Here is a 25,327-nt window from a genome sequence, read left to right on the forward strand (position 1 = left end):
CTGCTGCTGTTAATGCTTTAGCACAAGAATGTGGTTTAAGGTGATGCTTTGCAGATGATTGAAGACTTCAGGATCACTGAAAGGGAAACGAGAAGAATGGCCAAACACCCGGTTTGTTGTGGTTCTGCTCAGGGAAGGCCACTGAGGAGATCTGAGGTGAGATGGCCAGGTAAGTGAAGCAGCCAGTTTGGGGATGGGTGTAATGTCTCAACCCTGTCGTCTTTCCTCTCTGTGTCAGGCTAGGGTTTGAGTAGACTGTGTCTCAAAATCCAAGCCAAAACTGGTTTCACAGAGTTTGAAGGCTCAGCATTCTAAAAATAAATACTATGCTCAGGTGTGTAATTTAGAAGGGGTTCATCCTGCTGACTCCAGCAGCTAAAAATCTTAACACCCAGTTCCAGCCCATCAGTACAAGACTTCAGAAGACGATTCATCCACTCCTAAAATAGGGGTGATTTTCTGCTCGTGAAGATGCCTGGCTCTTGCTGTTGGCTACAGAGGACTTCATTTGTGTGATATGAATGAGATTGTAGAAGACAAAGGTGAGTGTACGTTGCACACACGAGCACCAGGATGGCTGCACTTGCACAGGGCTGGCTGACTCCTGACATGGATGTTGGAGTACCTTTCCCAGGGAAGTTTTGACTTCCTCCCCATGCTGAAATTCTGGGAAGCTTGCAAGAGGAGAATGTCAAACACAGTGAGATCCAAGCTAATGAGCCCGCAAGGGACCTGCGCTGGAGGGCGGATGCACAGCAGCGGGGGCTGCTTTGCTCTGCTTGGGGCTGGTGTGTCTGAACCTAAGTCCTGGATGCCCAGTGAAGGTGTGGGTGCACTTGAACACTGCACAAAGAGTTTATAAAGTGTGAACTTCAGTTGTGGAACAGTTTGCAAACAGTACTGAGAAGGCAAGTGTTGCCGTGCTGTGACTTATTTTGCTCTCGTAGTGCTACATCTGAAGTGGGATCTGCTGTGTTGTACTCGGGGAGGTAACAGCTGGGTCTGCAGTAAGGAGCTCCTCCTGCTGTGAGGGCTGGAATTATTTATTTGGGTTTTCTAGAATGTTTTATTATCACATCAGACAAAATGTGGAGATTGAGATGAGATCTTAGGAAGAAATGTTTTGCTGTGAGGATGGGGAGGCCCTGGCCCAGGGAAGTGGTGGCTGCTCCATCCCTGGAGGGGTTCAAGTCCAGGCTGGATGGGGCTTGGAGCCCCTGATCCAGTGGGAGGTGTCCCTACCCATAGCAGGGGTGGAACTGGATGGGGTTTAAGGTCCTTTCCCACTCAAACCATTCTATGAAAAAGAAATTTCTAAAGGAAATAAATGGTTACAGTGGATCAGAGGAAGAGGCAAAGACACAGCGCACACTCACCAGGAGGCATTTACTGCTTAAGGGGAGTGTTCAGCGTGGGTTCCTTGTGGCTACTAAGCTGTGTGTATCACTTAGAGCTGCTCTGGAAACCTGATTTAACAGAGAAACCTGGAGATTTAATATATTTAAATAAAGACTTTCAAAACTTCTTGTGGAATGGAATTTTCAACAAATTATTTTAAAAATTTGCAGGGATTAATTTAGAAACTGATAGTGGTTTAGGTTAAAGAATGGAAGGTTTGAGCTGTGCCTTAACATCTGTTGGTTTGATTTTATTTTACTGCGTGTTACAACCTTGAGTCATTTTGTTCTTTTTCTCTGTTTCAGGAAAACAAGGGGCTTTGTGAGGGGAAGATGGGAAGGGCACAGCTCTCTCTGCTGACTCTCTGGGCCATTCCAGGGGCTGCCAGGCTGGGCTGCTGCTGCAGCCACTCTACAAGTCCTAGATGAAATATAGATTGTATAAATCCGATGTAAAAATAATATAAAAGTTAAAGTCCCTGATCAAAGATCATCACTTTTCTAAATTCAGAAATGTAGAATTAAGTCCTACTGCAGGAGACATTGAAAACACAGAGGCGCACCCACTTTTGGAAATGAAGACACCTAAAATGGGGGGTGCAGAAAGGAGCTGCTTTCTCTTGGGTGAAACTTGCATTCGAGCTGAAGGGTCAGTTGCTTGTGAATTTGTTGAAGCTTAGTGTTTATGCTGAATTGCATCCTCAATTTCACCAAAACCATAGGTGAGCTGTCATTCCCCAGTCGCATGAGCTGGTTCCATAACCCAGTGGTTGGGGGATCAAAACCATCCTCTGCTAAATGCTGTATAGGTCATGGGGAATGGTTTTCAGCTGAAAGAGGGGACATTGAGATGAGACCTTAGGAAGAAATGCTTTCTGGTGAGGGTGGGGAGGCCCTGGCCCAAGTTGCCCAGAGCAGTGGTGGCTGCCCCGTCCCTGCAGGTGTTCAAGGTCAGGCTGGATGGGGCTTGGATCCCCTGATCGAGTGGGAGGTGTCCCTGCCCATGGCAGGGGGGTGGAACTGGATGGGCTTTCAGGTCCCTTCCAACCCAAACTGTTCTATGATTCTATGAGCATGTAGATTTTCTGCTGGTGTTTGGGAAATGCCATAAAGCCAAGGGCTGCTTCTGCCTTTCCTTTTATTTCATTACCACAAACTCCCATCAACACCTTTCAGAGGGATTTTAGTTTATGGGGATAGCTTTTTGTGATTTTTTTTTTTCCTCAGTGGAAATAATACCTGGGTATCGAACAAATTCCTTCCCCCAGTTGCTCTCTGACTTTATTCCAATTTTATACACTCCAGCCATAACCTAGAGAACATCTGTATCACAGTGTCAGCCAAGATGTTTATATTTGTAATGAAAGCAAGGGTTTCCAGTGAAAAACCTTAGATTTTGGTGTTTGTGTCTGGTTTCATTGTCTGGTCCTTTCAGTGTCTGGTTAGTGTGTGTGTGCCTCACGCTGCAGGTCTGGGCTGCAGTTGAAGGGAAATACAACGGGAACAGCTTAGTGTTTCCATTGCTGGAATGGTGAGAGACACCTTTTATTCCTCACAGCCATCTAGGAAAGTAGTCTGAAATGCTCTGAAGGTGCAGTGTGTCAGTCAGTGAGATTTAATCGTATTTGCCCTTTTTTTGAGGGAGTTTGCTATGTGAGATGCCTTGATTTCATAGAATTGCAGAATCATAAGGTTGAAAAAGACCTTTGAGATCATCAACTCCAACCATACCCGTCGACTACTAAATCATGTCCCAAGGCACCTCATCTACCTGCCTTTTAAAATCCTCTAGGGATGGGGACTCGACCACCTCCCTGGGAGCCTCTGCTAGTGCTTGACAACCCTTTCTGTGAAGAAATTTTTCCTAATGTCCAGTCTAAATTTCCCTTGATGCAACTTGAGGCTATTCTCTCTTGTCCTATCACCTCTCACTTGGGAGAAGAGACCAACACCTACATCTCTCCAACCTCCTTTTAGGTAGTTGTAGAGAGTGATAAGGTAATTTTGCCAGGTGTGGAGCACGTAGCATCACCTCCTTCTAGTTCTGGTGTTCCTGGGTGTAGTCAGGACAGAATTATCTCCTACAGGTGATGCCCAGTAGCTTTATCCAGACTCTGTGCTGCTTTCTTGTCTTCCAGCAATCTCCTGTCCCTCAGCCACTGTTGAGTTTCATTACTCTGTGTACTTAAAGTCATGCTGGATTTGGAGTCGGATGGGTGCCTGCCTGCTTTTACCTTCAGACAGTCGAGGCTGCTGTTCCCCGCGGAGCAGCAGATCTTTTGGATTTCTCCAATCCATAATCAGAGAATCATAGAATCACCAGGTTTGAAGAGACCCACCGGATCATTGAGTCCAACCATTCCTATCAAATACTAAACCATGCCCCTCAGCTCCTTGCCCACCCATCCCTTAAACACCTCCAGGGAAGGTAATGATGGCTTCACTCTTTACCAGACCACAAACAGGTGGTCAGAAGCATTTGAGTTATTTTTTCCCCTTGTTCTATCCTGTTAGAGGGGCAAAGTGATTGCAGCCCTGCTTTGAGACTGTGGAGGGGTTAAAGCTGTCTTTGTATTTCCCATAAGATATGAGGCTGTATTGTCTCTTGACTTCTAACTTTCACAGAACCAACATCCTTGCTGCTGGTTTCACAAATCAGCTTTGCTAGAATGGATCTCACCTGATGCTTGGAGATGTCGCCGACACCTGATAAACCACAGTGCTTGTGACTCCTGAGGCAAACTGCGCTGAGCTGTGTTCACTCGCTAGCTCTAGATTTTATCTTGGGAAGCAATACTCTGGTCAGTAAAAGTTTGTTCTCTGGTCGCAGTGAGCTTGCACTGTTTTAAGTCATTACTCACAGTACTGCAGCCTCTGGGGGGAGCAGAGGAAATCTGGCTGCTCTGCAGAAGCAGAGCCCTGTTACGTGAGTGAGCACCTGAATCCCCATCCCGCATCCCAACCACTGACCTGGAAACCTCTATCACGGACATTCAGTCCTGGCTTTTATTGCAGGCTTAAGATTCTGTGTTGCAGTGCCCAGAGGTCATTAATGAGAGGGGAATGTATGTGACAAATGGAATTCATCTTGGCTGCTCTTTCGTGCTGCTGGGTTCGTTCCCCCTTGAGCCGTCAGTGAGTGATGTGGGTGCTTCCAGGGACAGGAAGCAGTAAAACAGGCATCTAAACAGCTCTGATGAATTATCCTTTTAATCTTGCCTGGTTTTAGTGACTGCTTTGGAACAACCTGCTGCAGAAGCATCTGTTTGTCCATCTGTAGTTTGGGGACTGTAGACAGCTGGGGTAGCCAGGCTTCTGTGGAGGAGTGAGGGGTGCTGGTGTCCCTATCCCAGAGCTGGGAGCTGCCTGGATCATGGAATCATGGAATGGTTTGGGTTAGAAGGGATCTCAAACCTGTCCAATTCCACCCTCTGTCATGGGCAGGGACACCTCCCACTGGATCCAGTTGCTCCAAGCCCCATCCAACCTGATCTTGAACCCCTCCAGGGATGGGGCAACCACCACTGCTCTGGGCAACCTGGGCCAGGGCCTTCCCACCCTCACAGGAAAACATTTCTTCCTAAAATCTCAACTCAATCTCCTCTCTTGCAGCTCGAAAACCCTTGTCCTATCCCTGCACTCCCTGATCAGGAGCCCCTCCCCAGCTTTCCTGGATCCCCTTTCAGTACTGAAACTGCTCTAAGGTCTCCCTGGAGTCTTTCCTTCTCCAGGCTGAACAACCCCAACTCTCTCAGCCTGGCCTTGTAGCAGAGGTACCTCCATCTCTCAGATCATCTATGTGTCCTCTTCTGGGCTCTCCAACAGCTCCGTGTCCTTCCTGTGCTAATTGTCCCCAGTGTTCACCAGCATCTCCCGTGGTCGGTTCTGTCTGACCTTGCTCTGGGTGCAGCGGAGCAGCCGGCAGTCGCTGTTACAAACCACTCGACATCCTGCAGTGCTAAACACGGTGCATCCAGCTGGTGATGAATGATCAGGGGAGGAAGGGGTGGCCGGGGATGCTGCTGAGGTCTCTTGATTTGAAATGTGATTAGTTTTCCTTTTGCAAATGACAGAACTGCTCCGATTGATGAAAAGCTGGACAGTAATGTTTAAGAAGCTATAAAGACCTAACCACCCTAGGAGGAAAGTGCAGGAAAGGCCAGAGTTAACAGCTGTGCCTCAAACTTACCTTGACCTTGATTCTGATACTTTTTGAAGTTATAGGGAGAAGAAGACAAGTTTTCGTGCAAAGGCTGGTTTATGGTATTTAATAACTTCTGCTTTTCTTTTGGCAAAAGTAGAATTAATGTTTCTTCTAAATTGGAAAGTATTTTAATACCCCTGACTCCAACACAAAGGATTACACACAGGAAATGTTTTCTTAACGTGCAATTGGAGAACAGTTCAGTGATGTTAGTGGGAGCTTAAGCTGCTTCCACAGTCTTAATGCTGTGGCTGTAAAGACAAAGAGGGAAAAGGGAATGAGATGGCATTTCAAGAGAGAAATTAATTTAATGATATGAATCGTTGGTATAAAAGGCTTTTGTGGAGGAGGCTGCCCTGGGAAGCCTGGGGTTTAAGGCTGTAAATGGAATTTGAACTTAGGGACAGATCCTTAGCTGGGAAAATCAACGCGGTTGCAATTTGGCCTGGTCAAATAGCTTCACTGTAATAAACCAGCTGGTTGAACTGCACATACAGCTGGTCCTTTGTCCCCTCGCTGTTTGTGCTGGGTGGGACACTCCAGCCAGCCGCCTGGAATGGTTGGGAATCCAGTTGCGTCCAACTTGGATTTTGAGCTCTAGACAAAAACCCACTTAATCTTAGTTTTCAGATGAGAACCTAGTAATAAAAAAGTATATATTTAAAAAAATAGTCTCTATAATAAGAAAAGAAAACGGTATAGAACGCAGCCGGGCCAGTGGATCCAGGCTGCTGACCTGGGGTGTCAGGTTTTGTCCCATCTCTGCTGCTTTCTCGTCTCATCCAGTGCTGGTTTTCTATACCTGCTGCCCTCCCCAGCCTTCAAAAGAACTGGTCTTGGAAAAAAAACGTGAAGCAGAAACCCTTCTTATCCCAACTACTTCAGGGCTGTGAGCTTGCAGCTGTGTCCTCAGTTGCAGGGATGAGCTGGCTCTTCCCCTGACATGGCATTTGCTGGAGAGTCCCAGTCTTCAAAGGAAAGAGAGGGTTTTCCCACTCATGCCAAGTAAGGCCTCTATCTTGCAGAGCATCCACGTGTGACATTCACAGTGTCATTGTTTTGCACAAAGCTCCCATTCTTGGACCAGGATTGCTGTGCTCTACACCTGACAGATGTTGTAATGAACTCCTGTCTGATCGAACAAAGTTTCTTCAATCATTTCAATCACGTTGTCTTTGGGATGCGGCTGTGAGGTCTCTGCAGAAGGAAACTTGTCTGTGTTGCTTCCTGGATCCTGCTGTAAAAGGAGAAAACCCAGTTTTAGATGCTGAAGTGACCAGCTATGCCATCAGTGCAGTCACTGCATCTCCTGCTCCCCTAGATGAGCTGTACATACCGCAGGGTGCTTGGGTGCAAAGTCTTTCTCACAGACATGGGCTATGATACCAGCAGCCAGAGCATCCCCAAGGACGTTGGTCATAGTTCGGAATCGATCCCTAGAGGAGAGAAAGCCGTGAGAATGCAGCTGGTGGCCACAGCCAACATGCCCAGTGTCTTTTGTGGTTTTGAAACACATCAGCCTCCATCCCTAATGTCTCTACCACTTGTGGGCATAAAAGATTCCAGTATTGCGTGTGCGCTGGGACAAGTGGCCGATGCCTTGGCGTGCCTGTGATATTAGCAGCAAGCACAGAGCAAATGTCTGGTGTTCTCATGCTTGCTAGCTTGTTGAGACCTTGGAATCTTTACTAAGACTCGTGAGTTAATAAGAAAAGAATGCATTAGACGGAAAACATGAAGATAAGGGGCACATCTCTGGAAAATAGTGAGTTGCACTCTATTGCTGTAACTGTGGGTTTCTCACAGGTTGAAATTCACTGGGATAGCTGTTTACTGGATACAGAAACACTATATAAGATTTGCATCCTCTCAATAAAGTGGATCTCACTTGTTGCTTTGTTGACGGGGTCCGTGCCTTAATCACTGCAACCACTGGCTTTGCTAAAAGTTGAGGTAAAGGCAGCCTTGCAAATACTGAGAGAAAACAGTATCTGTGATGTCTGTGTGACCCCGGCACCATGGAGGCAGTGAGGCTGCTTTTGTTTCATCTTGCTGCGCTTTTTAGTGCATTGTCCTGCCTGTGCTGCTTCCCAAACTGAGGCACCATCAGCATTTTTGCTCATTTGGGGGGTGAGCTGCCTCAGTGAGCCATAAACCCTTTCGAGATGCCTCTCAGAAGGGGAAATCTTGTCTATCCAGCCCAGCAGCTCTCATGTCAGCACACGGGGCAGGTGATGGTGCTGGGTGCACAACGATCGAGTGTGCATGGTGCTCTGGTTTTACAAGTTTCACCTGAACAGTTAAACTTCTTTCATGTGAAAGAATAAAAAAAAAAAAGCAGCCAGGGTACTCAATGTTGTTCCCTCTGTCCAAGGTGGCTGTGAAGGATGGATTGGCAACCCATGTGTCAACCATCAGCATCTACTCTATTTTGTTTCAACTAGCTAATTCGCTTTGTTTGTAACTTAGTGCTTTAAAACTGCACCTCTCCCAGACTGCTAGGGTTGGCTTCTGTTTGTCTGGGACAAATGTAATCATCAGGTTTTGTCTCCAGACCCATCTGGTCTTCATCCATCAGGATGAGGATGGTCTCATTGGAAGGCAGACTTCCTTGGTGTTGGATGCAGTCCTTTGAAAATGTCATCCTTACTTTTAGAAGCTCCAAGGATGTTTTAGATGTGGTGAAATATGGGTTTGAGAGAGAACTTTCATATTAAATGCAAGAGGAGGGGTTGCTACATCTGTTCAAGAACTGACGCTCTTGTTTTCTGCTGTGATTTGGTGTGTAACCAGCTCGTGCTTTACCCTGTTCCCTCTTTGATGTGACATCTGGTTCTCTCTGCATTTTGCTTCTTAATTATGAAAATGCCCATGTTTGGGAAATAGAAACAGCAAACTGGATGAGACCATATTGTAAATAATCACCACTGGTTTATGATTTGTTATTGGTTTCTCTGACTGATTTTTTTTTCCCTGAAGATCGTACTTTTTTCCCCAAACATGTTTCTACCCCTTTTGTCACTGTCTTGTAGTTGTTTGTGTCTTTCAGGCTAATTTTACCTTCTCCTTATGTGAAGCTGGTTACCTCTCACCCCACCTCACCAATCCTGTTCCTTTTCCAGGGTTAATATTCCACCAAAACAAGTCCTGTACCCTCCGCCACTTTGCCTTGGCTCCTGTGCTGTCCATCCTGCTGTCTTCACAGAGTGGACAGCTTGGAGAAGACTGGGATATGAAGTATTTCTAGGGAATATGTTACCTGGCAGCATTAAACAGTAATGCTTCATGGAGACAAGACTGTGCACTTACTTTCCTCATTTTCTGCCTCTCGCTACAGAGGACAGCAATATGCTTTTCGTCTCATAAAAGTATAAATGTGCTTTCAGAAAGACACATCCTTTTGTTTGAGACCTCCAGCTGGTACAGTCAGATAGGATTTTAGATAAAAGATCAGGACAAACTGGTGTTTCAAAGTGGGGATCCTACTTGAGAGGGTGGCTGAATTCCATCACTAGTTCTCCCACATACTCAGGCTGGGCAGTGATGGGCACCTCGGAACAGAAATGCCTCAGTCCCTCTGTTAAGAGTCTTTGCCTGTGGATATCATGAGCTGTTCTGTAGAATCATAGAATGGCTTGGTTGGAAAAGACCTTTGAAATCATTGAGTCTGACGGTACCTGTCCACTACTAAACAAGATCCCTGAGCACCTCATCTGCTCATCTTTTAAATCCTTCTGGTGTCTCCACCACCTCCCTAGAAGCCTCTGCTAGTGCCCGAGAACCCTTTCAGTGAAGAAATTTGACCTGATGTCCAAGCTGAACCTGCCCTGGTGCAACTTGAGGCCATTTCTTCTCGCCTGATCATCTGTCACATTCAAGACTTTCCCACTCGGCTCCTGGCCTTGTTCTGTGCTCCCTCGATCGCTGTTTGCCTTCATGAGAGCTGCTTCAAGTCCATCACTGTGCATTGGCCCTGAGCACCCCTGTAACGTTGTGGCTGGAGGACACTTACAGAGCCCAGTCGACGGCGATGATGAGTGTGATGTCCTCGGTCGGCAGCCCCACAGAAGTCAGCACGATGACCATTGTAACCAGGCCAGACTGGGGGATCCCGGCTGCCCCTATGCTCGCGGCTGTGGCTGTTATGCTGCAAAGAGGAGGGGGCTGCCGGTTACTGGGGACTGTGATGATAATTTAGAAAAAGCAAGTTTGCATGGCAAAAAAAAAATTTATTCCTGTTTGGAAGGATTGGATTGGGTTGAGTTGGATTGGATTGGATTGGATCTGACTTCCTCCACCTTCCTGCTCCACAATGCTCTCCTTACCCCTGCCTGCGCACATCCTGGACTTCCAGCGGGGACTCCTGACTTTGTGCTTGCACAGCACCTCTCTGCGATACAGTGTAGGCAGCCCCTGCATGGAACTGCTGAATATTTGCACCTCTACTTATTTTCATCTACTTAGGTGCTTTATTTCTCTGCTTATAAAATCATAGAATCATGGAATGATTTGGGTTAGAAGGGATCTCAAAGCTCATCCAGTTCCACCCCCCTGCCATGGGCAGGGACACCTCCCACTGGATCAGGGGCTCCAAGCCCCATCCAACCTGGTCTTGAACCCCTCCAGGGATGGGGCAGCCACCACTGCTCTGGGCAACCTGGGCCAGGGCCTCCCCACCCTCACAGCAAAACATTTCTTCCTGAGATCTCATCTCAATCTCCTCTCTTGCAACTCAAACCCATCCCCCGTTGTCCTATCCTTGCACTCCCTGACCAGGAACCTCTCCCCAGCTTTCCTGGAGCCCTTGTCAGTACTGCACAGCCTTCTCTCCTCCAGGCTGAACAACCCCAACTCTCCCATCCTGTCCTTGTATGGGAGGTGCTCCAGCCCTCAGATCATCTGCATTTCCTCCCCTGACTCTCTCCAACAGCTCCACGTCCTCCCTGTGCTGAGGGCTCCAGGTGGGCTCTCACAGTAGCAGAGCAGAGGGGGAGATGCCCCTCCCTCAACCTGCTGCTCATCCTTCTTTTGAGGATACCCCATTCCTCAAGGGGAGTAAATGATAACCTGTATGAACCCTTCTGTGCTAAGAGAATCCCTCCACAGTCAGGGGTTGACCCGCTCTGGCCATGCAGTTTGTTCAAAGCTTGGCTTTTACCCACAGGCAAAGGCAGTGACTCTGCTCCCATCCTGTGGGTGTGGAGCCCAAGCTCTCCCTGGCCACAGCACAGGGACCAGGACCCGCTGCCCCTCGCCCTGCTCCTCAGCTGCCAGCAAACCTCCCCCAGGCAGCGGCGAGAACTCTGCCGCGTGGGGAAAGGGTGAGAGGTTGTCAGAATGCCTATGAACAGAGAGAAATAATTCATCTGCTGCAAAGAAACATTTACCTTATCGTTATAATTTGTCCAAAATCCAACTCGTATTCGTTGACCTGGGCGATAAAGATAGCGGCGACCGCTTCGTACAGTGCCGTCCCATCCATGTTGATGGTGGCACCGACGGGGAGGACAAATCGTGCCACGCGTCTGTCGATTCCGTTGTTTTCCAGGAGACACTTCAGGGTGATGGGCAAGGTCGCTGAGCTGCAGAAGAAGGAATGGACATTAGGAATAAATTCTTCACAGAAAGGGTCATTGGGCACTGGCAGAGGCTGCCCAGGGAGGTGGTTGAGTCCCCTTCCCTGGAGGGGTTTAAGGCACGGGTGGACAGGGTGCTAAGGGGCATGGTTTAGTGTTTGATAGAAATGGTTGGACTCGATGATCCGGTGGGTCTTTTCCAACCTGGTTATTCTATGATTCTATGAAATGAGCAGTGATTCTCTCTGCTGTTGAGCTTTATAAATAGGAATCAATATAATAGTAGAGAAATACAAGTCCTCTTGGAGGTAGGTGGGGCTGCAATAGAATATAAAAAGCTGTAGCAGTGGAAGTTCAGCTTGTGCTCCGTGGGGACACACAGAATCAGCCCAGTAGTCAGCCAGCCGCTGGCTGCTAGGTAAACCACCCTCTGTGAGCTGCTCTGTGTGATGGTTCCAGCTTTGTGCATCGTTGGTCCCCACATTAATCCTGCAGCACCTCCAATGTTGGCGCGGGGCAGCATCCACCAGCATCGGCTGTGCCAGGGTCCAGGAAGACCCTGTGGCTCCTCGATCGCCTCCTCCCTGTGTGCGAGGAGCAGCTACCCCAGTGCTTGCACCCCCTGACTTCTCCCTCTCGTTTCTCTCTTAGCCCGAGGACGTGAGCTGTCACGCAGGAGCTGGGGTAAGGAGTGGAGGAAGAAGACTGAAAGGAAGAAAGGAAAGGAGCACAGAAAAGAAATGGATTGCGATGGGCTCCTGGAGGCAGGGACTGCGTTTCTGAAAGGAATTGGCTGCAGCGCGTCCATCACACGGCGATCCCAGGCCCAGACAGAGACCGCAGAGGAGCAAAGTGCTCCTGTCCTCTGTGTCACCTTTCTGCCTTCCTGAGCCAGCAGGGTGAGGGAGAGGATTCTTCCACTCTACTCATCACTTGTGAGACCCCACCTGGAGCCCTGTGTCCAGATCTGGGATCCCCAGCATAGGAAGGACATGGAACTGTTGCAACTGGTCCAGAGGAGGCCACAAAGATGATCTGAGGGCTGGAGCACCTCCCATACAGGGACAGGCTGAGAGAGTTGGGGTTGTTCAGCCTGGAGAAGGAAAGGCTCCAGGGAGACCTTAGAGCAGTTTCAGTACTGAAAGAGGCTCCAGGGAAGCTGGGGCTTTTGATCAGGGAATGCAGGGATAGGACAAGGGGGAATGGTTTTCAGCTGCAAGAGGGGAGATTGAGATCATGTTTTAGGAAGAAATGTTCTCCTGTGAGGGCGGGGAGACCCTGGCCCAGGCTGCCCAGGGCAGTGGTGGCTGCCCCATCCCTGGAGGCGTCCAAGGCCAGGTTGGATGGAGCTTGGAGCAACTGGATCTAGTGGGAGGTGTCCCTGCCCATGACAGAATGGTGGAACTGGATGAGCTTTGAGGTCCCTTCTAACCCAAACCATTCTGTAATTCCATGATTCTACAGCTCTAGAGCAGAGAGGAGGGAGAAAGCCTGATGGGGACAGAGCTGGAGAACCTAAGGTCAAGAGGAGATCAAGTAGTTTGGAGCAGCAGAAGAGCCCTGCATCAATGGGTGCTGTGGCAGGGAAGGACAATCCTGGATGGTTTGATAGGGATTATGTGAAGAAGAAACATTTGAGAGGCCAGGAAAACCTTTCGCCTGGTTAAATGGTTTCCAAGAAAATGTTTTAATTTGCCTGTCCCCCAGGCAGGACAGTGGTTTCTGATGTAAAGGTCCTTCATTTTGATGAAGGATGTTTTTCAATGAAAATAAAATAGATAAAAGTAATCTAAAATTATGAAATCTTATCAAAGTAGATAATGCTTTTCTTTGGAGGACCTTCAGGTGCCCAGGAGCTCATTTAAGATGTTCAGGAACGTGTTCGGGAGAGTTTTTTATGTTTTCAGCTAAGACCCAGAGTCATAACTCTACGCTGTTTTCTATGACACCCACAATGACATGGTTTGAACTCTTTCAAAGAAAGCTGACTACTGCTATGAGAAGCACACAGACACAGACAGACACACAGACATCACTGCTCTGCCCTGGAAAAAAACCAGGAGAAGGTGAGCAGCAAAGCAACTTGAGTTGGTTGGGACTGCAAATACTCCGAGGCTCTTGCTGCTGGGACCAGGGCAGCACCAAGCACCCTGCTTCCTACTAAAGGTGGAAGCGATCTCATGTCAAACAGTGCTGGGGTGTAATTTCTCTTTGTCTGATTTATTCCTGTTCTCCCACAGCTCGCCCAGCCATACACACCATCTTCCTCCCTCCACCAGACACCGTCTCAACCATGTCAGCATCCTTCAGCCCTGATTTTGTACCTGGAGGACGTTGCCAAGGCAATCAGCAAGGCTTGCAGGATCCCCTGGATGAAAGCAAAGGGGTTTTTCTTGGTGATGAGCGCAAAAAGCAGAGGTAAGAGAACGAGTCCGTGGATGACGAGCCCTGACACCACTGTGATGGCATACAGCCCCAGCTTCTGCCCAATAGCCGATGGGTCTTCCATCTCCAGGATCTTTCCAGCGATGAGAAATACGATGCCAAAGGGGAAGTACCTGCAAGGAACAAGCAGAAGGAATTCTTTCTGAGGATGCAGCAATCACTGGAGCACTACACTACATCCTGACAGGATTTGGTGCCGTGTGGCACAGCCGTATGTATGGAAATCCAGTGTTCACCGGGGATGCTTGTAGAGGCACAACTGGCATTACCATTAGGGGGCAGGCAAGAAAATAACTGAATCAGTCAAACCAGATTTACCAAACTGCCATCGAGACAATCTTCATAACAGCTTCATTCAGGCACTGGCACACGTTAACCAGCGGGGTTCCTCGCTCACCCATTTTTCCCAGGAGAAGTCCTGCAACAAAGCACATTTATGTTACTCAGCAGTGTGGGAGCAGGGAGCGTCCTGCTGAATGTCCTGAAGCTCTGGTGGACTCAGAATGGGTTTCACTGGGCAAACTGACAGCAGGTCAGGCTTAATGCACATCTCCACGTGCTTTTATGGGTCGTGATGGTTCTCTGCTCCAAGGGAATACAAAGCATCTGGCCTTTTCTCAAAGAAACACAACAAACCCAAGCCCAGGGTATGGACTGTTCCTTGCAGGAATCACTGATAAACTTGTCACTCCTAGGAGAGTCAGCCTCAGAGGTGGCTAAGCTATCTTTTTGCTGTTTAGTAATACAAGGGTAAGATAGCTCTGAAACAAAAACGGATTGTTTTTTTAAAGAACAAAGCTTGGTGCAGTTCTCTTGAGCTAAGGATGTGATGAGGGCTGCATCCCTGCCCTCATTCTGCAGTGAGAAGAGCCTCACGCCACGTCTGCTGCTTGGTTGAACTGTGGCAGTGCTCAGGTTGTCTCGGTCTCCACGGGCTGTGGGATCCCAGTTCCCTTGCGGATGGGCTGCGCTGGCTCCTGAGCAGCTGGAATACGAGTCTCTTGAGTGTTTGCCCATTGAGCTTCCCAGCTGGTGCATGGACTTCTGTGTGGTCTCATTGACTAAAATGACTTTTGAAGTGCTGTGCAAGTGTCTGCTTTAGCTTGGAAAAGAGGCATATAGTCAGGATCTTCCCTTGTCCCTCTCATCCCACTTCAGGGCTGAGACTTCTAGAGAGCCTTGGCAGGTAGTTGGGTCTCTTGGTTTGCTCAGAAACCAGATGAGACAGATCCATCTTTGCCAGGGCTTTCGGATATAAGACCAGGCTCAACACATTTAAATCTTAGCTCTGTGCATGTTCATCTAGTATATGGTGGCCACAACAGCTGGTTGGAAAGAAATCAATTTCTCTTCAGGTCCTGGAGACAGCTGATGTGGAAAAGATCGCCCTGGCAAATGGACGGCTTTGCTCGAATAACATTAAATCTCTGCCTTTTCTGGATTTCAAAAGCACTAGAGGTGACTGGAGATGCTCGATGTCAGTGAGAGGTAGCTGGGCTGTGGCAGCTTTGTTACCATCCACCGCAAAGCCACCTCTACCTGCGTGGACACCTCAGTCTCACAAACTGCCCCATTTTGGTATTGGACACAAATACCCTTTGCCAAGATCTCAATCAGCTTCCAGATCTGCAAGGATCTGCTGATCCCCGTTTCCCCACGGCACAGATCTGTGCTGCCTGCCCTTCCCTGTCCCTCTTCTGCCTCCTGCAAGGCAAATCCCATTAATTCAACCTCTCCTCACAGGTAAATCTTCCTGTGGATATAGGAGTGCCCTTCCCCAAGCTGTCCGGCCCCAGTACAGGTGATGCTTTGTGGGGCTGCAACTTTGTGGAGCCCTGATCCCTCCTGAGCGGAACCCGGGGAGCGCAGCTGGGTGCTGGCGGCGGTGATCTGCTGCGCCCTAACTCAGGGCTGATCCTCACTCCCACGCTGGTAGGCGGGTGGGCTGGTAATCTCAGAAGAGAAAAGCGGCTTCTCCTCACTTGTTTGGCTGGGCTGGAGGAAGGCACGTGTGCTGGGAGCTGGAGCTCAACATGTTCCCTGAGCAGCTGTGGTCAGCAGGTGCTGGTGGTTGCTGGGACAGGAGTCTTCCACTGACATGACTTTTGTCTGGAAGGGGCTCTGCCTCTGTCCCATCTCCTCCAGGCGCTGCTTTGTGGCCTGTAAAACCTTCCTCTCCTGCTCTGACAGCAGCCTGCTGTGCTCCAGCACTGGGCTGGCTGCGCTGCCTCCACCCCACAAATCCTCTAATTGGCTTTTTGGTTCCTTATACATTTAAGGTCAAGCTCTTTGCCCTCACCTCTTAATCTACACCTAATCCTGCCCCCAAGCTCATCTTATTGCCTCCTACTCTTTTCCCTCCTGATTCCCCTCTTCCTTTCTCACTCAGCGTTGCACCCAGTGTCCTCTATTATGCTTTGAGTCTGCTCCAAGTTCCTCCTTCCAAGGACTTTCTCTTCTTTAAGCCTTCTTCCTCCCTGTCCCTTGCACATGTTCTCTCCATCCAACCTTTGCTGCTTCTTCTTCCATCCTAAAATTGCTGCCGAGCCCCTTGCCCACACGCAATTGCAGACTGTTCAGCGCAGGAAACTTCTTGCCTTCTTCAGAAAGCCCTGATACAAATTTCCATGCCTTTGTGGCTGGCTCTAAGCCTGACCCAGCTCTCTCCTGCTGCCTGGTCAGGGAGGTTGAACTCTGCCAATGTGTCCCAGGAGGTGTCTGCCAAAGCTACAACTCACTTCATCAAGCTTCATTCAAAGGACCCTCTAGTGTATGTGATGGTTTCAAAACCCTCAGGACCCACACCTCAGCTGTGAAGGCTCATATGGAAAATCTGGGAGAAAACATCCTCCTCAGTGCCTAACACCATTTCTGAGCTCTGCTGTGGGTGGTACTGACAAAGGGGTTGGTATCAGCTCTGTGCTGTGCCTGGTTCCCCAGGGCCTTGAGCAGCTGCAGCTAAAATAACCTCATTCCTCTAAGCATCTTGACCTCAGTTTACAGCCCAGTGGCCACAGTTACCACCCAGGGCTGCAGCCACTGCTGGTCAGGAAGCAGCATGGAGCCCGTTCACTATCGAGCAGGTACCTATCGTTGCTGAGAAGATGACAATTCCCAAGACGTTCATCTCGTTGCTGGTCCCGGGCAGGGTCCTGTAGGTCATCTCAGGTGATGGCGTCAGCTCAAGGAACACCGGCCGATGAATTTCAGGGTTTTCGTCATCGGGTGCGAAGTAAATAAAACTGAGAGATTTCCCTGGTATCTTTGGAAAGCCGGGAGACTTCACCACTGGGACAATAACGGTTCGATACTGGAACAAAAGCAAAGCAGTGAGGTTAGGGTCCTGTTGACAATGGGCTCCATCCTGCTACAGGGCAAAACCAGCCCTGGGCTGAGTGGTCCTGGAGGTTCAAAGTTTGTTTTTCAGGCAGTAAAAGGCAAAAGGTGAAAAGAAGAGACACAAGGCACAGACGGGGGCACTGTGGTTGCTCCCTGCAGAGTTAGCAGAGCTGTCCTCCAGCTGGGCTGGGCTCCTCTGGGCCGGCACAAAGGATTTGTGAGTCAGGTCCCTCAGGATCCTGTGGCTGCACTGGGCAAACGGTGTGGTCCTTATCATAGAATCATAGAATCACCAGGTTGGAAAAGACCCACTGGATCCAACCATTCCCATCAATAACTAAACCATGTCCCTCAGCACCTCATCCATCCGTCCCTTAAACCCCTGCAGGGAAGGTGACTCAACCCGCTCCCTGGGCAGCCTCTGCCAGTGCCCAATGACCCTTTCTGGGAAAATTTTTTTCCTAATGTCCAGCCTGACCCTCCCCTGGCGGAGCTTGAGGCCATTCCCTCTCGTCCTGTCCCCTGTCCCTTGGGAGAAGAGGCCAGCACCCTCCTCTCCACAACCTCCTTTCAGGCAGTTGTAGAGAGCAATGAGGTCTCCCCTCAGCCTCCTCTTCTCCAGTCTAAACACCCCCAGCTCTCTCAGCTGCCCCTCGTAAGACCTGTTCTCCAGCCCCTTCACCAGCTTTGTTGCTCTTCTCTGGACTCGCTCCAGAGCCTCAACATCCTTCTTGTGGTGAGGGGCCCAGAACTGAACACAGGATTCGAGAAGTGGTCTCACCAGTGCCAAGTACAGAGGGAGAAGAACCTCCCTGGACCTGCTGGCCATGCCATTTCTGATCCAAGCCAAGATGCCATTGGCCTTCTTGGCCACCTGGGCCACTGCTGGCTCATGTTCAGTCACTGTCAACCAACAGCCCCAGGTCCCTCTCCTCCAGGCAGTTTCCAGCCAGACTTCTCCTAGTCTGTAGCTGCTCAGGGTTGTTGTGCCCCAAGTGCAGGACCCGGCATTTGGCCTTGTTAAACCTCATCCCATTGGTCTCAGCCCAGCGGTCCAGCCTGTCCAGATCCCTTTGGAGCCTCCCTGCCCTCCAGCAGATCCACACTTCCACCCAGCTTAGTGTCGTCCACAAACTTGCTGTGGAGACATCCCTCCCCCACCCCCGATCCCTTTTCTTCTGGGGGCTTTGCAGGTGCTTTCCCAACACTGTGAGTTCACTCATCTTCCCTTCCTCCCTACGTGCCTCTCCTTGGCCTCTCCTCTTCCTCCACCCCAAGCTGTCCTTCAGGCTTTCCTTCCCTGTGCTGCTGCTCCCCAATCCCTGGTGACTGAGAACCCACTGACCGAGAACGAAGTTTGAGGGACGAGCGGCGCTGCCGTGGTGCAGGAGCCCCCAGGCCAAAGGCAGGAGCAGCCCTGGGTGCCTGTGATCCCACCAGCACCTTCCTGCCGAGCAGCTGGGGATCAGCAGGGTGGGGAGGGAGGCAGAGGGAAGGAAAGGGGCTTGTGTCTAGGCTTTGTTTGAGGAGGAGCTCCTGGCTGTCAGAGCAGCCCCATCTGGAGCTGAGCACCATCCAGCCACCCACGCTGTGAACTCACCTGCTGGAACGAAGCTTCGACGAGATTGGAAGGGAACATGTTCCTGAAAGAGAGCAGTGGCGCGGGGGTTAGAGTATGTTGTGAGGACACAGGGAACAACCTGGGAAGCATCTCTGGTGGGACAAGGGGAGAACCACCACAGCCAACAGCAGCTCATGGCCTTGTGCTGAGGGTGAAGACCAGCTGGAAGCTGAACGAGGAGCAGGGTGGTGAGCTAGCCACGCATAAACTGGACTCCTGGAAAGCCAGAGGGTGGGATGGAGCCCTGGCACCTCCAGCTTGGAGCAGGCCAGCCTGCAAAGCTGAGGTGAGTTGCTCAGAGCCTTGTCCAGGTGATCAAATGCCTCCCAAAATGGAGATTCTCCCCCAGCCCCTGGGTCTGTGCTGCACCGCCTCCCCACTTCACCCTTGTTCATTGTTTTAATCTAGCCCTGAGCCAACTGCTGATTTTCACCTTGTGAAGCCCGAGGAGCTGCACGTCCCACCTGGGGCTGTGGAGGGAGAATTGCGGAACTGCAGGGAATTTAAACCTTCCTGTTCTCTGCTGTCACGTCCCCTTTGCTGGTGGCGCTGGGAGGGGGGCAGGAGGGTGGCAGAGTGTCCACAGGGACATGTAGGGAGAAATGAACCCCACGTCACTGGGCTTGGAGGTACCCATGTGGCCAGCAGTTCTCCTGTTTCCCTTGAGATCTCAATACCTCCTGGGAACTCAATGCCTTGTGGGAAGACCATGTCGACTCCCCCATCTCCATCCCATCCCTGCAAGGGCTCTGAACCCACCCTGCTTGCTCTCCCAGAGCCCTGTGCTTGCTGGGTGACACTGCTGAGGAGCTCTTCCCCTTCTTCTTCCCTCTCTTCTCTGAGATACCATCAGGACCGTGGCTCCTCCCAAAACCCTGCGGCGTACCTGATTAAATCCAGTAATGCATCAGCTGAGCTGAGCACCACTTTCCCCACAGAGTAGTCGTCCTTCTGGGCGGCTGCACCGGGATGGATGCTGACCACGAGGATGATCCCAATGGTCACTGCCATGAAGGTTGTCCAAAGGTAGTAGGTGATGGTGATCACCCCCATCTTCCCGCACGCCTTGGAGTCCATGGTGGCCAGTCCAGACATGAGACTGAGTGAAAAGATTGTGGTCAGTGTCTGCCCCCAGAACTGCTCAGGATGCACCTGATGGACAAAATTCCCACGATGGGAGACTTTTCCATAGATATTTATTTAACTAACACTTAAGGGCACCCTGAGCTCTTGCACATTCGTGTTCCTGCAGGATCCCACACCCAGGATGGGCTACTGGCAGCACAGGCTGAGCTGTGAAGAGCAAGGTGGTCCTCTCTGAGTCCTCTCTCAAGGTCTGGCTGAGTTTTCTGATTTCTTCATGGGATAAGAAGTAAGTATTCTCAGTGTGTTCTGGTGGTGAATAACCAACACTGATTCTTTTTTTTTTATTTGTGATAGCGGTCTCTTAAATCTCTGCCACCTTGTGCTGCTGCTGCGAGTCACGGGGACAGAGGTATTAGTGAGGTTTATAAAACCCTGCTGGGGACAGACCCCACTCCCCATGGAGAGAGCTGCTGGGTCAGACCTCCAGTACAGGTAAGCTTTCTTAAGAAGCAGCCCATAAGCTACTTTTAAACAAAACTGTACTAAAAATAGAGAGGGAATTGCAGGCTGCACCCACAGGGAGAGCTTATCAGTGCCAGCACTGGGGCAGTTGGGAACGTTTGGGGGCTGCAGCAAGCCCTGTGTGCTCGCAGACCCACACGAAGCTCCTGGCCACTGGGTTTCACTGCTCTGGCTCCCTCGGGGATGTGCACAACCTGTATCCACGAGCCAGACAGTGTGTTCCGCAGCGCCTAACGGCCCCCAGGAGGGATGTGATGGAGACAGAGGCTGCGAGGATGAACCCCACCCTAGGGATAGGTGGCCAGCCCACAGATCCTCTCCAGCAGCCACATGTCCAGGGGGAGAGAGACCCTGGGCAACCAAAGAGGTGGAGGTGGGTGAAGCTTTCCAATGTGAGGCTTGGGGAGCTCCAGAGCTGAGCACCAGCCTGGACAAACCCATCCCCAGGGCACACCAGGTCCCCTCTGGGACAACGCAGAGAGGGAAAATGCTACCATGCCATCATTCAGTGATTAAATCAGAAAAGAGCCTGGTGCAGTTCAACATACAAGAAAAATCCCGTGAGCTCCAGGCAGACCTTGCACCCGCAGGTGGGAGAGCGTTCATGTGGGATGGCCGAGCATCACTGAGCTGCGAGGAGGGCTGGGAGCACCTCCAGAGCCAGGGAAAACCCAGGCAGCGTTGGGGAGGAGTGGGAAATACTGGAGGGGAGAAGAAAGTGGTTCCAGAAGGGCTGATACTTAAAAGGCCAAGTGTGGCCAGGATAGAGACCACACTGCTCCCAAAAACGAGCCAAAGGCAAGCGGGACAGCAAGCAAACTCTGGAAAACAATAGAGAAGGGACGTCCTGAAGGGAACCAAGCGGATTCCTGGCTATTTCTAAAGAGCCAGCAATTGTTTAAAATATCTCAGCTTTTCAAGGCCTTGCTTACATCGAGTGTGACTCTATCAACTCTGTTTCTTATTTCTAGGGCTGGATGAGCCAGTAGAAGTGGGATTTGCAGATGTAGATGCAACATTGAGAGATGCTTGTGATTTCTACCTGGATTTTCTCAAAGCCTTCAAAATAAGGAAATCTGGTCTGAGTTTAACATCTGCCCATCAACAACCACTCATGGACGGTCCCACATCGCCAGCTGGCTGAGCCCAAAAGGAAGGAAAACACCCTGGCCAGCACAGGTATCTGACCTGGATGCAGGTGTTCACCAAGGAGCTGGCACAGAGCATTGCTGGGAAATGGGGCTGGATGGACACAGAGCCAGGGGACGGTGCTTGGTTGCTGGCTGCTTGGGGCTGGGGTTGTTCACACTCCAGGCAGTTTTGAGGTGATCTCCTCACCGTGATGCAGATGCCATAGAATCATTAAGGTTGGACAAGACCTCTAAGCTCATCCAGCCCAGCCCCACCATTCCCACTAAACCTTATCCCAAAGTGGTTTTTGGTTTTTGAAAACCTCCAGGGATGGAGACACCACCACTGCCCTGGGCAGCCTCTTCACTCTTCCAGTGAAGAAATCTTTCCTGCTAGCCAATCTGAGCCTCCCCTGGTGCAACTGGAGGCCGTTTTCTCTCCTCCTATCACTTGTTACTTGGGAGAAGAGATCAGTACCCACCTTGCTACCACCTCCTTTCAGGTAATTGTAGACAGCCTCTTCTCCAGGCTAAACAACCCCATCTCCTTCAGCTGCTCCTCACAGAACCTGTTCTCCAGAACCTAGGAGCTGTTCTCCAGACCCTAGGAGTTGTTCTCCAGACTTTAGCTGGTAAATTAGAAGCAGAAGATGATGTCTCACCTGGAGGTGATCAAGGGCAGGATCAGCATCTTCAACATCCTCATGAGGAGCTCTCCGGGAAAGGAAAAATACTGCTTCTCCTGCACATAGAGCAGAGCCATTGTGTCAGGTGAGAACTGAGAAGCAGATGCTTATTGTGGGTTGGATTAAAGGCTCAGATTTGATAAATTTTCCTTTTTCCCAAACAGACCCAGCTCCGAGCTTGGTTCTGAGCTAGCAGCCATTCCCTGAAGCACTGAGAGATGTGATTAACTTGGCCATCCTTTACGAGGAGCTGGGTCAGGGATGGGAAATACTGGCCACATAAGAAACCCGCCTGGGAACCAGAGCGGGGTGTGTGTTTGGACCCCTTCCAAAAATATCCTTGGGTCCATTGCCCTTTGGTGAATGGTCCCCAGGGCCCCATTGCTGGCTCCTCTCAAATATTGTTGCACTTATTATTGGGGAGCAGAGGCTTGACTGCATGTGCAAACACGCCCTGAAGGTGTTGGGTTCTGCCTTGTGCCGGCAGCAAAAGGTGGAAATTCCTTGTGGCTGCCGATGGCAATGCTGAGCTCAAGGAGAGTCCAGGTGTGCGTCCCACCTGTGATGCGGCTTTTTGGTGAACCAAGGGAGGTTTCCACCCCGTGGCATCTGTCCAACTCCTACACTCCTCGTGAGGGCATGGGGTACGGCTGCCTGGAGAGGGACCTCCAAAGCCCAGATCCTACAGCCATGACCACAAGAAGAGTGAAGGGTCTGTGACACAAGCAGCCACCTGGGCAGCATCCCTCCATCCACCCACCATCAAATCATCACCATCCATTCATCCACCATCCATCCATCCTTACTTCCACCCACCATCCATGCATCTACCATCCATCTATCCTCACCTCTATGCATGATCGCATCACCACCATCCATTCATCCATCCATAATCTTGGCTGTTGAGTTCCTTCCACGCCTCCACCCATCCCTCACCCCATCAATACATCCATCCTCCTTGCCTCCCTCCCTTCCTGCCCCCAGTCTCTCCCTGTGCTGCTGTAGAGGTGTCAAGGATGGATCTGAGATGGCCCCAAGCCAGGCAGGTACTTTTGGTTACTCCACAGTACCCAGCACCAGTGAGCTTTGAGGGACACCAAGCCAAGCTGTTAAAATAAACGCTCTATGCTGCTGTCCTTGTGCTAAACCAGCCCTGTGACTTGGCTGCTTTGGCTGGTTTTCCTGGGGAGCTCACATAGAGCGGAGCCGCAATGAGTCCAGCCAGGTCCAAGGAGTAATAACACATGCGACCAGCATCTCTTTTGTCAGTGGGTTTCTCAGTAGGTGACGCTGTCCCATCACGGGGAGGAAAACAGAGACTGGCTGCTTCTCCAGCCCCTCATCTGCTGCCGGGGACCACAAGGAGGGCTGTGGCAGCAGGGCAGGATAGGACCGGAGCAGAGGATGGATGAACTCGGTGCATGGCAGGATGAGGAGCAGGAGCCCCAGGCTCTGCTGGCCCCAAGCACGGTATGGGAAGCTGCTGGGGAGATTACACCAGCTTCAATTAAGTAACAAGATCATCCCCGCAGCAGCGGGTGATGCTGGAGGGCATAATTGAAGTGACAAGACTGCGTAATCCATTGGGTGACATGGGGATGTTCCAGCTCTCCAAAGCAGCATCCTCCCTCCCGCACTCAGCCAGCCTGGCCAGAGATCAGAGCTGAGCCCCAGCCAAGACACCCGATGCCACTAAAGCCACGTGGCTTCTAGTGTGGTGACATTCCGTAGCGCAATGCTCCGGGAAAGTGCTGAGCAAACATGTTTGTTCAGTGCATTTTCTCCAATGTGTTTATCTCCAAGGCTCCTTGGAGGAAGAGTCCTCTGGAAGGCTCTCGGGCTCCTCACGAACCCTGGATTTACTTTTACTGGGCCTTCTCCAGAGAGTGAATGGGCTCTGGCTGAGCATCGCGCAGCTGGGGATGACAGGAGGAGCTCCTCTCTCGGACCCCAGCGCTGCTGTTGGAGTTGGGGGATCCTGTTACTGAGCATCCAGCAGCCAAGCACCCATTCCCCGCTTTCCCATCCCCATCCCACCTAGAAGCTCTTGCAGCTCCATCCTGGAGCCCCTCGCTCCCAGTGGAAGGAGGCAGGATTTGTCTGGCAGCTTTGGCATTTGTTGACAGCTTTTTGGTCAAAGAAGAAAAGCCTCAGGGAGAAACCAGCCATGCAAGGTGGTTCTCTTGGGCAGGAGCCTTTGCTGTTGGGGCTGTGCTCACCTGGGGCCCTTGATGATGATGTCTTGGCAGCACCAGGGCTGGTTGCTCCAACTGCCCCTCTCCATCCCCCTGGCTCCCATCCCTGTCTCCATCCCGGCCAGGCTTACCAGCTCCGTCAGCTCCAGCGCCCGCAGCAGGAACCCCAGGAGGCACCCGGTGGCAACCGACAGCATCGACAGGGTCAAGAGGCCATTTTTGTGCCAGAAAGTCTGTACCCACTTCCAGATGTGCAGGCAGCTGGTGGACAGCGAGCTCCGCAAAGCTTTCCTGACCCGCTCCCACATAGCCATCCTCAGCTGCCCAGGCGATGCCCCTCGGAGCCGCTCCCTGCCCCGTTCATCGCCCCGGGCACCACCGCGCCACTGGATCCCGGTCCTTTGCTGGGAGCCGAGTGTGCCGGTGGCTAATCCCCAGGACCAAAAGCTTTGGGGCTCTTTGGGAGCCTTTCCCGTAATGGAAAGTGACGTCTTCAACTGCTTAATCTGGGCTTGGCATCCCGCCGGCGCGGTGCCGAACCTCCTGGTTAACCCTCTGCCCCCAGGATCAGGGCCGCGGGCTGCAGGCTGAGAGCAGGGATGCAGCCCCCAGTCTCCCATGCAGTCACAGTTTGTGACCCAGAAGGATCCGAGTCCTGCCTCTGGAGGCTGCCGCAGTGTTTGTGCTCCCACCAGCTGCGAGTGCATCCCACCCCACATCTCTAAGGGCTTCCTGAGGGCAAAGCTGGCAAAGGGAGACGTTCTCCAGTAAGGGGAGATCTTCCCATGGCAGCTGCACAAACCCAGGGCTCTGATGGGTGATGCTGGATGTGCCCACAGGAATCAACACAACAGCTCAGCCGGCTCTGCAGGGAAGCTGCCCCGAGGCCGCGCGATGCTGCTGGGGAGCTGGGTCAATAATCATCGCTGACCACGATGTTTTAGAGGATTTCTGTGGCTGCCTTGACTCTGGCTTGGGCCAGGAGCCTCGCTGGGGCAGGAGAGTGGTGCAGAAGGCAGCTGGGAGGTGAGGTGGGTGGGCTTAGGGATACAGCGCAGTTCCTAGGCTGAGGATGCTCTGGGAATGGGGAAATATTAAAACGTCTCTGAATTAAAACCTAACTGGC

At 51.0% G+C, this 25,327-nt stretch overlaps 2 protein-coding genes across 3 annotated transcripts in view; both read right to left on the reverse strand.

Annotated features, from left to right (window-relative positions):
* The window catches only part of CD320 (CD320 molecule), a 143,836-nt gene that overhangs the window by 68,692 nt on the left and 49,817 nt on the right, over positions 1-25,327 (reverse strand). The window lies entirely within an intron of this gene.
* On the reverse strand, positions 6,644-24,862 carry LOC138731832 (excitatory amino acid transporter 5-like). The gene is made up of 11 exons (XM_069878064.1): positions 24,333-24,862; positions 21,983-22,062; positions 19,469-19,681; positions 18,562-18,604; positions 16,710-16,932; positions 13,941-14,040; positions 13,502-13,735; positions 10,989-11,183; positions 9,614-9,748; positions 6,938-7,037; positions 6,644-6,838 (listed from the first exon to the last, which is right to left on the reverse strand). Exons 1-11 carry the CDS (start codon positions 24,819-24,821, stop codon positions 6,701-6,703), a joined length of 1,950 nt encoding a protein of 649 aa, XP_069734165.1. The 5' UTR covers positions 24,822-24,862; the 3' UTR covers positions 6,644-6,700.

This window comes from Phaenicophaeus curvirostris, chromosome 28, assembly GCF_032191515.1.
Source record: "Phaenicophaeus curvirostris isolate KB17595 chromosome 28, BPBGC_Pcur_1.0, whole genome shotgun sequence".
Classification (NCBI taxonomy): Eukaryota; Metazoa; Chordata; class Aves; order Cuculiformes; family Cuculidae; genus Phaenicophaeus; species Phaenicophaeus curvirostris.

Excerpts from the sequence above, each read along its gene's own strand:
- LOC138731832 (XM_069878064.1), bottom strand. The coding sequence starts at position 24,821 with ATGGGAGACTGGGGGCTGCATCCCTGCTCTCAGCCTGCAGCCCGCGGC. Across the intron at positions 22,063-24,332 it reads CGCTGGAGCTGACGGAGCTG|GAGAAGCAGTATTTTTCCTT; the intron begins GTAAGCCTGGCC and ends CTCTATGTGCAG. Across the intron at positions 14,041-16,709 it reads CATCTTCTCAGCAACGATAG|GACTTCTCCTGGGAAAAATG; the intron begins GTACCTGCTCGA and ends GCTTTGTTGCAG.